The sequence below is a fragment of the Argentina silus genome, assembly GCF_951799395.1.
Source record: "Argentina silus genome assembly, chromosome: 10".
NCBI lineage: Eukaryota > Metazoa > Chordata > Actinopteri > Argentiniformes > Argentinidae > Argentina > Argentina silus.
Genome location: NC_139664.1, coordinates 10515833 through 10532000, shown reverse-complemented (window position 1 = coordinate 10532000; position 16168 = coordinate 10515833). Strand labels below are relative to the sequence as shown.

The 16168-nt window shown below is 45.8% G+C and overlaps 1 protein-coding gene across 1 annotated transcript in view; it reads right to left on the bottom strand.

The window, feature by feature from the left end:
- The window catches only part of mindy3 (MINDY lysine 48 deubiquitinase 3), a 23530-nt gene extending 7634 nt beyond the window's left edge, over positions 1 to 15896 (bottom strand). Inside the window, exons 1-10 of the mRNA XM_083679654.1 lie at positions 15285 to 15896; positions 14964 to 15043; positions 14754 to 14814; positions 14179 to 14373; positions 13827 to 13878; positions 12485 to 12599; positions 11940 to 12013; positions 10193 to 10272; positions 9633 to 9703; positions 8590 to 8670 (exon numbers count right to left, since the gene is read on the bottom strand). Of these exons, the coding sequence (XP_083535780.1) occupies positions 8590 to 8670; positions 9633 to 9703; positions 10193 to 10272; positions 11940 to 12013; positions 12485 to 12599; positions 13827 to 13878; positions 14179 to 14373; positions 14754 to 14814; positions 14964 to 15043; positions 15285 to 15378 (903 nt within the window). The 5' untranslated portion in view covers positions 15379 to 15896. The remainder of the gene's footprint in view (positions 1 to 8589; positions 8671 to 9632; positions 9704 to 10192; positions 10273 to 11939; positions 12014 to 12484; positions 12600 to 13826; positions 13879 to 14178; positions 14374 to 14753; positions 14815 to 14963; positions 15044 to 15284) is intronic.
- Between the last annotated feature and the right edge of the window lie 272 nt (positions 15897 to 16168).

Here is a 16168-nt window from a genome sequence, read left to right as displayed (position 1 = left end):
CGAACATGTAACACACACGATGCATGTCTACAAATACTGTACATATAAACACTACATAAGGTAAACAGGAAACAGTTCCCAGTAGTACAGTGTGTGTGTGTGTGTGTGTGTGTGTGTGTGTGTGAGACTGTAAGGGCTGTGTAATCACCAGGCTCCGTTGCATTATTAACTGATCGAGGGATAAAACGAGACGGTTTATTTTCTTTCCAAACACACAATCAGCCAATCAGGCGTCACACACTCTGTGATTTATGGTGAGTTATAGAATGTTTGTTTGCTGACTCAGTTTGGAGCAATGCTGCCTGGGAGAGCAGAAATTAGGGAGGGGGGGGAATGCAGAGGGGAGCTGTGTGTGTGTGTGTGTAATGATTCCAGTTATCAGGCTGTGATGTCTGCCAGATTAACTAATTCCATCTACACCAACCCCCCCCCCCTCCAAACCTCTAACCCCACAGTAAAATGTGTAAATTCTGACAGGCTGGGAAAATGGCCTCTACTGTGACACACACACACACACACACACACACACAAACACACACACAGAACGCTAACGGCCTACGCACAAACACACCACAAGAGGAGAGGAGAGGAAGCCCCATATCAGTATGACTGAGTAGTTGAGTGTGTTTACAACAGTGGCGTCTTACACAAACACACACTCTGCTCGAGAGCAAATAAACCAAGCTCATCTCCCTCCGCCAGCGTTTATTAAAACAAGGGCTTCAGAGGAGGAGAGGGCTGGTAGGGTTTCACTGAGACATATTACTGTCCTTAGAGGCCAGGGAGAGGGGGAACGGAGGAGAGAGAGAAAGAGCTGGGGGAGAGGGAGACACATAAGAGAAGGCATCCAGCTGCTGAGTCTTCAGGCTCGGGGAGCATCACACACACGCGCACGCGCCGCACACACACGCAAGCACACACACACCAGATATGTTAGTTTTAAAAACTCAGACAGTAGATTCCTCATCCTGAAACATAAAATGAGAGACAGTTTTGTGTGCGTGAAGTGAGTTGTCTGGGGTTAACGAGGGGAGAGAGAGGAGAGATGTGACATTTTATTCTAAACAGCATGGAGAGATGACAGAATACTACTAAAAAAAACATTAAATGAATGAGTATAGCTTATGTGAAGAAGCATAAGCTGTAGTGTCCAAAACTGGTTTTAAACCCTGCTGTCTATTTGTAATAGGCCTAAAGGTTTGGGTCTTCTCTAGGCTGCTTAGTGGACCAAAGATATCACTCTGCTCACAGTAAGATCACCAGGCCCAGGCCCAAGCCCAGGCCCAGGATCAGGCCCAAACGCCCGCCCACCCACCCACCCCCCCACACAAACACACAGGATATGAGGGTTTATTTGAGCCCCGGGCAGGAGGGGCACTCTGGGTAAATAACACAGTAACCAAGGGCAACAGAAGAACCCCTCTGCAGTACTGTAAAACAACAACAGGGTCTCACTGCATCATGTGGAGTCAGGGAGGTCCCCAGTCCCCAGTCTCCACACACCATAGCAGACTAACCTGTCATCTACTGAACAACACATCATTATGCTACCTGCAAACACACTCATCTATGAGCTAATCAGAGCACAGAGACAATGACTCACACACACACACACACAGCATGAGCATGAGCATGGCGTGTGTGTGTATTAAATGACATGTTTGCTCGGTTGTCTTTGATCTGTGTTTTATTAAAAGGCCTGAGGAGGATGTTGAGGAGGATGTTGCCCAGTTTGAATAACATACCATGTAGAGTAACACACTCCATAGGGGCTGAGTGTGTGTGTGTGAGAGAGAAGGGTTGAGTGTAACTGAGACAGTACTGTATGTGTGTGTGTGTGTGTGTGTGTATATACTGTAGGTGTTTATTAGCCCTGTCCCCTGCCAGCCTTTGTTTTCTGTGTTCCGTGGACAGACAGACGGATGGACGGATGCACACACACACACACACACACACACACACAGAATACAGTAATACATTCATCCTGAGCAGAAATTAATTCAACAATACATTCTTTCTGAGCAGAAAGACATACTGACATTCACATTCATATTAGTCAACCACCTCAAATAGCACAGACAAGACTTGAAGCCTTAAAAGGCTGTGTGTGTGTGTGTGTGTGTGTTCCTAGACAAATCTGGACAATTCCCAGATTCTAAGATCAAGTCTGTGTGTGACACACACTGACACACACACACACACACACACGATCATAGTACAACCACAGACCATCTCTCTCACTATCCATCCATCCTTCCCTCTCTCTCTCTCTCTCTGTCCCTCTCCATTCTTCCTCTCTCCAACGTCAGTTTGAGGTGTCTTCTTACCGCAGTCAACCCTTTATTCTCTCCCCCCTGTCCTTCCCTCTACAGCGTCTATCCCTCCCTCTCAGGCTGGGTCAGTGACAGCCAGGAAAACAACACCTTACCTACTTCCATGACTCCCTATTACCCCACAAACCCCCCCTCCCTCTGTAGGTACTTCAGTTGGAGTGTTGTCTTACACCCCCCCCCCCCCCCCCCCTCCTTGTCTCTCTCATGTCCTTCTATTGTCTCCTAACACAGGTAGGTACTTCAGTCTGGGCAGGTGTAGTGTTTCTCTCTCTCTCTCCCCTCTTGCACCCCCCTCCACCCTTCTGTCAGACCACCAAAGATCCTTTGTCCTGCCTAAGAGGGGCTGAGTGGCCACAGACCGTGTGTGTGTGTGTGTGTGTGTGTGAGTGTGTGAGTGTGTGTGTGAGTGTGTGTGTGTGAGTGAGTCCTAATGACTGGGTGTGAGTCTTATGGACGAGACTACAGAACTACAAGTTACAGCACAACAAAGAAAGGGTGTATAGCAGTTTTTCTCAACCTGGTTTCTACCAGGAGCCAGACAGGCTAGTGTACAAGTCTAGGACCTGTCTGGAACCTGGACCTGTCTGTTAGTGTAGAAGTCTAGGACCTGTCTTGAAATGAACACTCCTAAGTTAAGAGGTCTGAATGGAGAGAAGGTGACTACTGTCAGCTGACTCTCTGACAAAACCCATCCCAGAGACCAATGGTTCAGAAAAACTAGTATATAGAGTGCTCACTGGGTGCTTAAACAACAGGCAACACAGATGTGTGTGTGTGCGTGTGCGCGTGCACAGTATGTATGTCAGGTAAAGGAGAGGTGTGACAGGCAGACAAGAGTGGTGATTAATGGGTCTATCAGGGTTCAGACAGCCTTTGAGAGGAACCGCCAGAGTCTGAACAGAGAGCAGAGACACCAGGGACCATCCATAGAACACAGAAGAAAGGCCAGAGAGAAGACACAGCACAGGGAATAATACTGGAGCACACACAGACAGACCTTTTGTCCCAATAGAATAGCACAGGTCACATGTGTCAGAGATTAATGACTGCTTCTGTACACCTCTTTTGGTTTTTCAATGTGTGTGTGTGTGTGTGTGTGTGAGTGAGTGTGTGTCTCCCTTTCTGAAGCACGGAAGCCCCGTTTCCTCTGACTTCTGTCTCTCTCTCTCTTGAGCAAGGACAGACATAAGCGTTTCGACACACCCATAAAAGCAAAAAGCTGTCTCTGTCTGCATTACACATCAGACACAAGCCGTGTTTCTCTGCTCAAAAACACACTTTTAGGGACATGTTGTGCGTGTTTTTTGTGTGTGTGTGTGTGTGTGTGTGTGTGTGTGTGTGTGTGTGTGCGCGTCTGTGGGTGTGTGTGTGAGAGACAGAAGCTGGAGCCTTTAGGGACACTGCAGACTAGAGGGGCTGGTCTTCCTCCCTGTAAAATAAATCATTGACCCAGAACTGCTACTGTGTGTGTACACCCACACCCCCCCCCCCCCCACACACACACACACACCCACTCATCACACACACCACACACATTTCCCCAGAGAGAGAACGAGGCCTGTAAATGTCATCACTCTCAGGGAGAGGGAAGAGGGGGATGAGATACTCCACAGGAGGAGAGGATAACAGGGACCTTCTTTCCCCAAGTGGCTCTTTTCAACTTCTTTAAAATGCATCCTTCCTTCCCGACCTTGTGGTAACCACTGATCTGACATTCGTGGATAGGTAAAAGCTCAGGCGTTATCCTGGAGTCCTTGCTTTCATGGACCCAACAGATCAGATGATCATGTAAGATCAGTGATTACTTCTGGGAAGAGAGGGAGGAGGTCTATGCTTTTTCAAACTTTTAAACATGGAGTCTACATGGTTACTCTCTCTCTCTCTCTCTCCCTCTTCCTCCACTTTTTCCTTCTCTGTCCCTGTAAACAGGAGGGCTCAGGTTGAGCAACAACAGATACCATTACACACACACACACACACACACAATGACTGGAGAAGAGAAGGGGGTGTAAAAGGGAGAGGGGAGGGGGAGGCCTTTGTGTCGGTAGATTAGATAAAACTTTAATGCTATTAGACTGTTATGGTCTAAAAGCCACAGTCACACACTGACAGGACATCAAACACTACAGGGGCACAGGGGAAAACTAGTGTGCACGCGCAAACACACACACACACACACACACACACACACACACACACACACACACACACACACACACACACACACACACACACCTCATAATAGAGGCAGGGATCAGGTTTGCTGCCATTGTCCAGATGGATTTGTATCGGAGCTAAAAGCAAATCGCAAAGGGAAAAACTTCCATCACCACAATACCTAACTCTTTCCAAACATGATCTTTTCTCTTCTTAGAACCAGGAACTACATGCTACACAGATCATCAGATCATCATCATCCAATGATATTCCTTTTGAAGACACTGTACAGTGTTAGGGCTGTTACATCATGACATTTTGGGTAACGGTCGGTTGTCATGCAAATAATCATTATAACCATCATAACCGGGGATCAGGGACAGACCGGGACAACAAAACGGCCCTGGACTTATTTATTGACTTATTTATTGATTCAACAGAAAGCAAGAACATCAGGCATAAAATAAAGGGGCAACAGTGTTCCTCGCTGTACTAAAGACTCTCTCTGAGGCTGTGTAACTCTCTCTGAGGCTGTGTAACTCTCTCTGGGGCTGTGTAACTCTCTCTGAGGCTGTGTAACTCTCTCTGAGGCTGTGCTCGTTGTGCAAAAACACATGTATTTTATTGCAAGTTTCGCCATCAAAGGAAAGCAACCCTGTTTGCGCTACCATACCAGGGGATCATCAGTGGTACGTAAAATACTTAACAGTTTTATAGACTGACGGATTATTGCAGCAAAACAATTGTTAATAAGTATTATTTTACACTCATGCTATTAGGTAAAGTGCATCTACATGAAAATAAAAATCCACGTTTTTCAATGGTTAGGTTTTTTTTTTTTTCACGGCCGTCCTTGTGTAACCGCTAGTAACCATCACAGCCCTACAGCGCACAGCCACTTCTGTCTAAAGCCCCTCTGGAGTCAAGGCACAGCACCAGAAGAGGCCTCGGGGTGTGTATGTGTATTGGTGTGTGTGTGTCTATGACAGGGCAGGCCGGTCCTCTCGCTAATCAGTGTACCGTCATCTCTGTGTTCACTCTGGGTGTATGTGTGTGTGTCTCCAGTGGGACAAACGGATCCAGATGGGAACTCTGGGATCACATTCCCTACAGGAAACCATCCACCTGAGGGCATGGACGCACACACACACACACACACACACACACACACACACACACACACACACACACACACACACACACACACACACACACACACACACACACACACACACACACACACACACACACACACACACACACACACACACACACACACACACACACACACACATTAACGGCTAATCAGGATCAGGTTCCCCACTCTGAGAAATGTATGCATGTATGACCAAGTGTGTGTTACTAGTGCCTGGGGACCTGTAAATATTGGCAAAGTAATCTGTGAAACCATGACGACCATAGCTCATCACTGACCCCACATATGATGTAGTCATGCAGCAGGCAGATATGGTAACATAGCTTTTAATCAATGTAATATCATAATCATGAGTGTGGTGTTATGATCTAGACAGATCGCTGGAACTTTCTGGTTCTCTGATGCCATGCTATTCTGTACCAGAGAGAATCGATTAGCTCCGCCTAAAGCTGATAGCTAGCTTTGATACACAAGCTATAGCACCATATAAAGTTACAAACACACACATACGCGCACACGCGCACACACACACACACACACACACACTTTGCTGGTGATTCATACCTTGACAATGCGAGTCAAGGTTTTTCTCTCTTGAAACAACAAAGCTGACCTCCTGAGATACCACAATTATACCTCTTGCCATATGGCCTCTCTCTGTGTGTGTGTGTGTGTGTGTGTGTTATTCTAGGTTGCTGGCCGACCCACTTCAGCAGGTATTAGCTTTAGGCACTGTATATCATCAACCTATCACTTTTAATCTAAACTGCCCAGCTGTATTCACCCAAAAAGTTGTCAACATTAGCTAGTCTGGAAAAGGTCCCATCAATGTGGAAAACATCTTGCCTGGTACCGGTACCAAAGAAAAGGAACCCCAGTGTTCTGAATGACTATAGACCGGTAGCCTTTACATCCCACATCATGAAGACTGCTGCTAGAACACAAGGCCCATGGTGAAGACTTCCTTGGACCCCCTGCAGTTTGCCTACCAGGCAGACATTGGTGGGGTGATGCTATCATCTACCTGCTACATAGAGCTCACTCTCATTTAGATAAGGCTGGCAGCACTGTGAGGGTCATGTTCTTTGACTTCTCCAGTGCATTTAACAAAATACAGCGCTTACTACTTGTGGATAAGCTGCTGAGGATGCAGGTGGACTCCCCCTTGTTTCCTGGATTACAAACTACCTGACCAACAGGCCACAGTTTACACGGCTGCAGGGATGTGTGTCGGACTGGGTGGTGGGCAGCACTGGCGCCCCCCAGGGGACAGTTCTGGCTCCCTTCCTCTTCACCCTCCATACCTCGGACTTCAGACAATACAGATACTTGCCATCTGCAGAAGTTCTTGGACAATTCTGCAATTGTGGGATGTGTCAGTTGAGGCCAGGAGACCGAGTATAGAGGACTGATGGACAGTTTTGTTGAGTGGTGTGAGCAGAACCACCTGCTACTCAATATTAGCAAGACAAAGGAGATGGTGGTGGACTTTAGGAGGACTAGGGTCCCCCTGTCTCCTGTTTCCATCCAGGGAGAGGACGTGGAGGTGGTCCAGAGCTACAAGTACCTGGGGGTGCACCTGGACAATAAACTGGACTGGACTGGTAACACAGATGTCCTGTACAAGAGGGCTTTATTTCCTGAGGAGGCTCCTTTGGTCCTTTGGTGTGTGCAGGACTCTGCTGAACATGTTCTACCAGTCAGTGGTGGCCAGCGCAGTGCTGTACGTGGTGGTATGCTGGGGGGGGGGGGGGGGGGGGCAGCATCAAGGAAGGTGACACCAAGAGGCTGAACAAGCTTATTAGGAAAGCTGGTTCTGTCCTCGGTGTCACCCTGGACACTGTGGAGGAGGTGGCCAATAGGAGGATGAGGACCAAACTCCTGGCCATCATGGACAATCCCTCCCATCCCCTACATGAAGAAGTTCCTTTAGCAACAGACTACTACAACCACGTTGCACTAAGGAGCGCTATAGGAGATCTTTTCTGCCTGCTGCAATAAGACAGTAGTAACAGTCCAGTATGATTTAACATCCCCCCAGCCTGACTCTGATCACCCTGATCGAGCCTCCTCCTCCGGCTGGCTCGATCAGGGTGATCAGAGTCTATGTTTCAGATGTCTATTTTATTCTATTATTCTATTGTCACTTTATTGTGTTGTTGTTGTTTGGTTGTGATGTGAGCTGCTATAACGCCTTCATTTCCCCTCGGGGATCAATAAAGTACCTATCTATCTATCTGTCTGTCACCGTCACTCCTGCTTTCCTAACAGTGCTAAACACTACCACCTAATCACCTGTGTGTGTGTGTGTGTGTGTGTGTGTGTGTGTGTGTGTGTGTGTGTGTGTGTGTCCTCCCCCTGGGAAAAGACAGGATCCCGTAACAACAGAATACAAGGCCGGGCAAACGAGAGAACGAGTGACCAAAATAGAAGGAAAGAAAGAGAAGGAGGGAGAGAGAGAGAGCGTTTGTATGGGGAGCGTGTAAATCGATAGTGTTAGATTTCATCTCTCTAAATGTCATTAAAGAGTTTTAATGGAGGACTGAGAAAGAAAGGATTTCATGCAATCACCCCCCCCCCCCCACATAAACTCTGTTGCGTACTGGCTGGCCCACAAGAAATGTGTGTTTCGTGCTGTTTGGCCCATGCCACAGCTGACCACAGGCTCCACGGTCTAATGCCAAGAAACCAGCACAAGCCATATATGACCATAGTACTGCTCTTTCTTTTACCTCTCTTTCTCCTCTTTTACACACTCGCTCTCTCTTTCTCTGTCTCTCTCTCTCATCTGACCTCTACAGTATTAAATCTGTTAAAGTACGCATTCCTGTTTCTGCTTTTTTTTTTTCTAGCCTGCTGCTGGAGAGACTGGCTTATATTACACGCAGGCAGAAAGGGCTGATGGTGTGTGTGTGTGTGTATGTGTGCGTGTCCAACTCTTACCTTGGCGAAGAACACAGAGAGATGTGTCTCACTGCCAAGGATCCAAATAGGGAACTTTGGAGACTTCAGGAACGCACCAACCTAGAAAACACAGACACATGGTCAGATATCACGCACACGCACACAGTTAGTGTAGACCCTCAAGGCAGTTTCTGATGTGGGTGTACCTGACCACTGATAACGTGATTGAGAGACAGTGTCACACGATATGTACCGCAAGTACGTAGGAGAGACTATAGTCTATAAACGAGAGACGGGCAGGTGCTCAACAGAAGCATCGTCTAATGAACTACCCTGCCATACCTCACAGTGTTTGTAGTCACTAACACAATAAACCCACCAGACCATCACACTGCAAATGCCACAGTCCACAGTCCACAGCCCGCTGGCCCAAAGCTTTTTTACTTAGCCGCAACCCACTTTGCTTAACCCCGGGACACTTTGCGTGACCACTACCTCCTCTGCTTAGCCCCTACCCACTAGGTTTAGCCCCTACCCTTGGCCTGACCACTTCCCTCTTTTCCCAAATGGGAGAAATCTGTCTCGGTCTCAATCTTCCTCTTCCATTCTGCACATTCTTTATTCTTTCTTTCTCTCGGCAGTTGTATGTGAATGTGTGTGAGAGCAAGCGAGAGAGTGTGTGTGTGTGTGTGACAAAACGGGATGTTTGGGGATATTTGGTTATCCCCTTATTATCCCCTTCCAAACACATATTTTCACACGGGAGCTTACATAATGGTTTGTGTTCTGCAGATTGTAGAAGTCCCACTGCCCAGAATCAGTTACACACACTCGAGGCTGTGTTTATTTGTGGTGTGATTCTCTCACAGCTTGTTCCTGTCTGTCTGTCTGTCTGTCTGTGTGTGTGTGTGTCTCTCTCTCTCTCTCTCTCTCTCTCTGCGGTCATTTCATGACTAGTAAACAAGACATCACAAACTGTTTGGCCATAACAATGCTGATCTCACACAAACCTTGGCCAAAAGTATAGCCTTATTTTGTGTGTGTGTGTGTGTGTGTGTGTGTATCTGTATGTGTGTTCCTACCTTGCAGTAGCGTAGTGACTCCATGAGAGTGAGAAAGCCCACTGATGCTTGGTTATGGATACCATGAAGCTCTATAGGAGACAGAGAGAGAGAGAGAGAGAGAGAGAGAGGAGAGTGGGGAGAGGGAGACAGAGAAAGAAAGAAAGAAGGTGAGCCCCATTAGGCAGAGACACACACAGTATTACAAACATACACACAAACATCATTTAATGAGACTTTGTGTAAATAATATGGTGAATCACTGCCCTCTGGTGGTCGGTTAAAGGACTTAGTGTTTATTCATTTTATTTATTTATATAGGTTTGTCTCATTGAGAAATTATATTTTTCAAGAGAGACCTGTTTCGATAGCAGCAGGGGGGAACACAGTTTCAGACAAAACAACTTAGACACACAGACACAAAATTGAACAAACTATATACACACATACAGTACAACAGTTACGTATATAGAAACAAACATCATAACTAAAAACAGCTGTCCTAATGACAGTTACAGTCATCTGTGAGTGTTTAAACCCCCGCCAAAGTGACTGGAGTGTTGGAGAGGTGGAGGACTTACTCATCCCAGAACACTCTCGGTCTCCGTCCCACACGTTGGACACCGCATGGCCCATTACTAGGAGGTTAACCAGGCTCTGACTAGAGAGAGACAGAGAGAGAGAGAAAGCGAGAGAGGGAGGGAGAGGGAGAGAGAGAGAGAGAAATAGATAGATAGAGATACAGTCATGGCCAAAAATATTGGCAACCCTGCACTTCTTTCAGATAATGCACCACTCCTCCCAGAAAATTGTTGCAATTCCAAATGCTTTGGTATTCACATGTTTATTTATTTTGTTTGCATTATAACAACACAAAAAAGCAGAGAAAAAAAGCCAACTCTGATATCATTCCACATAGAACTCCAAAATGATTGATACCTTCAACTTAATTTGAAGGTATCAACCTTATTTGGTAGCACACCCTTTGGGAAAAATAACTGAAATCAATCCCTTCCGGTAACCATGAATGAGTTTCTTACCCCTCTCTACTGGAATTTTGGACCACTCTTCTTTTGCCAGCTGCTCCAGGTCTCTCAGTTTTGAAGGGTGCCTAAACCATTTCTAGGTGCTTTTTGAAGTATGCTTTGGGTCATTGTCCTGCTGGAAGACCCATGACCTCTGGCGGAGACCCAGCTTTCTGACACTGGGCCTTACATTGCACTCCAAAATTCTTTGTTAGTCTTCAGATTTCATGATGCCATGCACACAGTTAAGGCATCCGGTGCCAGAAGCAGCAAAGCAACCCCAAAACATCTGTGAACCTCCACCATGTTTGACCGTAGGGACCGTGTTCTTTTCTCTGAAGGCTTCATTTCGTTTTCTGTAAACGGTACAATGATGTGCTTTACCAAAAAGCTCTATTTTGGTCTCATCTGTCCACAGGACGTTCTCCCAGAAGGATTTTGGCTTCCTCAGGTAACTTTTAGCAAACTCCAGTCTGGCTTTTTTATGTCTCTGTGTCAGCAGTGGGGTCCTCCTGGGTCTCCTACCATAGTGTCCCATTTCATTCAGATGACGACGGACAGTGCGAGAGGACGCTGTACCCTGTGTCTGCAGGTCAGCTTGAATTTGTTTGGAAGCTAATCAAGGTTCTTCATCCACCATTCGAACAATCCTTTGTTGCAATCTTTCATCAATTTTTCTCTTCCGTCCACGTCCAGGGAGGTTAGCTACAGTGCCATGGGCTGTGAACCTCTTGATGACGCTGCGCACAGTGGACACAGGAACATTAAGATCTCTGGAGATGGATTTGTAGCCTTGAGATTGTCCATGCTTTTCCACAATTTTGGTTCTCAAATCCTCTGACAATTCTTTGCTCTTCTTTCTTTTCTCTATGCTCAGTGTGGTACACACAGACACACAACACAAAGGTTGAGTCACCTTTTCTCCATTTAAACTGGTTGCAAGTGTGATGTCTATATTGCCAGCACCTGTTACTTGCCACAGATGAGTTTAAATACAAATTAAAGGAGCATCACATGCTTGAAATCCAGTTATTTCTTACGGTGCCAATAATTTTGTCCAGTCCATTTTTGGAGTTCCATGTGGAATGATATCAGATTTGACTTTTTATCCTCTGCTTTTTTTTGTGTTGTTCTAATGCAAACAAAATAAATAAACATGTGAATACCAAAGCATTTGGAATTGGAAAAGATTTCTGGGAGAAGCGGTGCATTATCTGAAAGAAGTCCAGGGGGTAGGTGTAACATCGTCATCAATACAGAGTCCAGAGGTTAGGTAGGGAATTTAGAGGGTAAAAGCTTGTACCTGCCGTGGCCGTAAACTGGGTCTATCAGAGGCTCCGTCAGATCCTCAATCTCATTCCTTATGTTCTCTATACCCTAAACACACACACAGACACACACACACACACACAGTTAACACACACATCCTCCTTAAAAAAGGTCCAGTATGTAGGTTTTAGCTTTAAAATAGTGCTGATGGCCATGATAAATCAGTAAAGCCATCAAGGAATGAGATCACATGATGAAGAATGTTCAGTGATGAGCTGTTTTTGTCCAAACAAAGCATTTTCTAAAATCTGGTGTCAGGTAGGACACTGGCCTTTACGTGCCCATTTCACGTTTGATTTGTTTACAAGGATGCGCACAATCTTGACGCTATTAGACACACAGCACAATGCATGTTGTCAAAGGTTCAATGGGGCCAGCGGGGGCAGCAACACGCAAAACTACCTGCTGGACCTTTCATTTAAAAATGTTTTCAATCCCCTAAACACATGGATATGGTCTCACATGCACGCACTCACTTCCTCACGCACGCAGTCATGCACGCACACAGTCACATGTTACCTTGGTAAGGATGACAGAATAGAGGAACAGCAGGACTCCACAGCGCCCCCTCCAGATGTGGTAGAGAGACAGCACCTCCTCTCGTAACTCAGCCACGGACTTCACACTACGCTTTCTACAAGAGGAGGGAGGCTAGGTTAGGAGGTTAAACATGTTGATGTCATTGAACAGATAAAAGTTATCGTAAACGGTCATATGTCATAGGTGCTGTAGAACTGTCACCAGGATTCTAACTCGGTTCTTTACCTCTAACTGGGTTACAGTCTGGTACTGTAGGTGTCTCTCTTCTATTAACTCAATTATTTACAGAGTCAGCAGTGTTTTCTGCTGAGAGGGTTGTTTTCTGCTGTCACTACGCTATGCGCTTGATACAACTCCAATACTCCTCTCTGGCAGAGAATTCTCAGTCTCGGCTCAATTAGTGTGTGAGTGGGTGTGTGTGCTTGTGTGTAGTCCACTTTGTCACTGTCAAGGAACGTGTACATGTTGCAGTAGTGCCAACTGTGTGTGTGTGTGTGTGTCTGAGTGTGCGTTTGTGTTTCAGGAGTCAGGAGTGTGAGAGGAACGAGTTCTAAAATCATCCTTAAATTCCACACACACACGCTAGTGTTCCTACCTCCCTGCTGGGTAGGACTGTGCTGTCAGAAGGACATCAAGTCTGAAAACATTGCTCCTCCATGTCTCCCCCCTCTCATCGGCATTGATATAGAAAAACTAGACATGTGAAAACTAATTGCTTCAGGGCATCCAACAACATTGCCTCACCTATATAGAGTTTTCATATTAGCGCAGATGTAGAGAAGGGGGGTACTGTGTTCTGTCAAACTTCCCGCCGTCATTAAAATTGACTAGACCTCATTATTTCGCTTTCCCCATCATCCCAGAAAAGGCACAGTGACAAAATTGCATGAGTGAGAAGATTTCTTTAAAATAAAAATCATCGGTCACGTTAGCCACGTTACTGGTACCAGTAAACGTCTTGAATATCAAATCAAGATATTTGATCATGAAAATAGCTTAAACATCTTTATTTACTAGTCTTCTATGGAGATTCCAATACAACCTTGCTATGTTTGTCCCCAGTCAGCTTTGTTGCCATGGTATTCTTTGACTATGATGCAATCACTTTACCAGCGTATTAAGATGGGAGGCTGATAGTGCTCGAGTGTAAAAAAGGACATTGAACTGTGTCTGAGCTGAATATTGCTGTTTATAATGGGTTTCATTTAACAGAGAAAAAAAGGTATTGTCTGGTCCTGGTCCATAATTGTTCCGAGTAAGATAACATGTTCAGGATAAACTCAAGGACTTTGTTATGTTGAGTAGAAAAAGTGTCACTTACTGGAGGACGCTGTGAAATCGCTCAAAGCCAAGATCCTCTGCAGCCAAAGCAGCTATGCACAGAAGACACACACACGCACACACACTTCAGTGTCACATTTCAAACAAAGTTAAGACAGGTAAGACAACACCATGACATTCTTCTAGACACACACTGCAACATGACCCACCGCCATTCATGTTAGGATCAATAATAGCATATATAAAAGTTAAAAAAAACATAAAACCATACATACGTACACATCAATGCAATTATTCATATTCATTATCATTGGGAGAGTGAGTAAGGGAGGGAGTACTTCTGTGTTTGAGTGAGTGTGTGCTTGTTTGTGTTAGATAGACGGTAGACTCACTGGGTTGCTGGTCTGGTGGTGGTTGGCTGCTCTCTGGCTCTGGCGTTCCATGCGTGTGTGTGTGAGTGTGTGTGCTGGTGTGGGGACTCTGTCCCTTGGCCCAGGAGACCAGGCAGTACGTAGTGGAGGGGGTAGAACAGGCAGACTCCAGCATCTCACTCAGACTGGAACACAGAGCTGCTTTCTGTTCCTCTTCTACAACACAGGACAAGTGACACATTCAATCACTCCTTCCACACACCTCTAGTGGGGCTTTGGAAATAGAGTACATCAAAATTGCGTAAAATACAATGTTAGAACTTATCATGACAATCATTGAATCTGGATGTGCAGTTAAGAGAATAATATAAGAGTGTAGGCCTAGAGTAGCCCATGTCTGTTGATCTATTCAACACTAGCAATTAAAACCTCCAGAACTAACCCTAACACCACAAATACTCATAGAATGAACATTGATGTAGCTAATATTGTCAGAACTATCTGCATTAAAAACTCTAACCCACATGATGCATCTCCTGTCAGAACTCTGTTAAACAGCAGCAGAGGTCAGGGATAAGGGTCAGAGGTCAACTCACCTGTAATGTGTCTCCAGTTGGAACTCTCTCTGTTGAACAGGATGTTCTTTAAGAGGAAAGCCTGCAGGACACACAAATGCTCTTAGCAGAGTTGTAATGTTACAGCATTGTAATCATGTAGTCTCTAAGGCTCTTAACTGGCAAGACATGACAACTTCAGTGTGTGTGTGTGTGTGTGTGTGTTTAGCTCAGAGGACCAAGGACCATTACTTGAACAGGGGCAATGACAGCACATGGTCCGCCTCCAAACTGCTCCAGTGCAGACTGCTCATTCTCGCTAAAGACAAACCCTGAAACACAGAAATCCTTTCACATGTCGCTGGCTGGGTGGATCAATGTAAAATAATATGAGAAAACAGGCGTGCCTGTTTCACATCAATATATCGGTTCAGCAGGCTTTATAGTTTGACAGATTATAATACAATCATCTTATCAAAAGTAGAGTCACCCAGTTTCAAACTGACAAGAAGCCACTTGGGTACCACTGAGGCGGAGGAAGTGGGGTGAAGGCAGATGAGAGAGGCCACCTACCTTGGGTCCATCTCCGAAAGAGGGAGGCTGACACCCCGCCGCTGGCAGGTCTCCCCCAAACAAGATCTACCACCTCTTTATTCAACTCTGACATATCAGCTGTCACTGGTGCAAAGTTACACAAAGGTTGACAAAACCCAGTGCATTTACTCCGATGTCTACAGCGGGACTAAGCTTGCCCTGTGTGGTTTATTCTTCGCTCTTCCCAAGACTGACACTCCACTTCCCTCGGCAGGCGGGGCCGGTGGCATCGGCCACAACGGAACTCCGCGGCACGGCAGTCTCACCTCGACCAGTGGACAGGCGAGAAGGAAGAGCATTAACGGTAGCTGCGCTAGCCTAGCTTGTTAGTGGCCGATTCAAACCAACGTCCAGTCTGGAGAGTGGGCCCAGTTCTGTCCAGCGTTAGCAAGACAGCTAGCTAGCCAAGTTAGCAGATCGACGTTTCAAAGCGCACTAATATTGTTAAGGTTAAAATCAGATTTTTATGGCGGCCGGTTACTTATCGTTAAATAAGTGATAAAAGTGGAGAATCAATTCATTAATATCCGTTGTAAAATCAAATGAATTTTCGGTTTTCACTTGCTGTCAGCGGCGTCGGCAGTCTGTCATTCGTTTATTTACAATACAGCTGTAAAAAGTGTGCGTTTTTGACGTACCCACAAGTGCTCTGGATTGGTCCAAATCCAGAACGTCCCCGGTGTGTCACGAGGCTCCGCTTAAACGCGGTTAACTATTTGTTCGTTAGGGCGGCAGTCATGGCTACGTCATTACCGTAACGCTCATCCCGCCTCCGTTATTTCTGTGATAACACAGTACATCACTTTATTTGGCGCTTTTTACTAAATTAACTTCTTTATTTTACCATGTTTTTTATTTGTTCA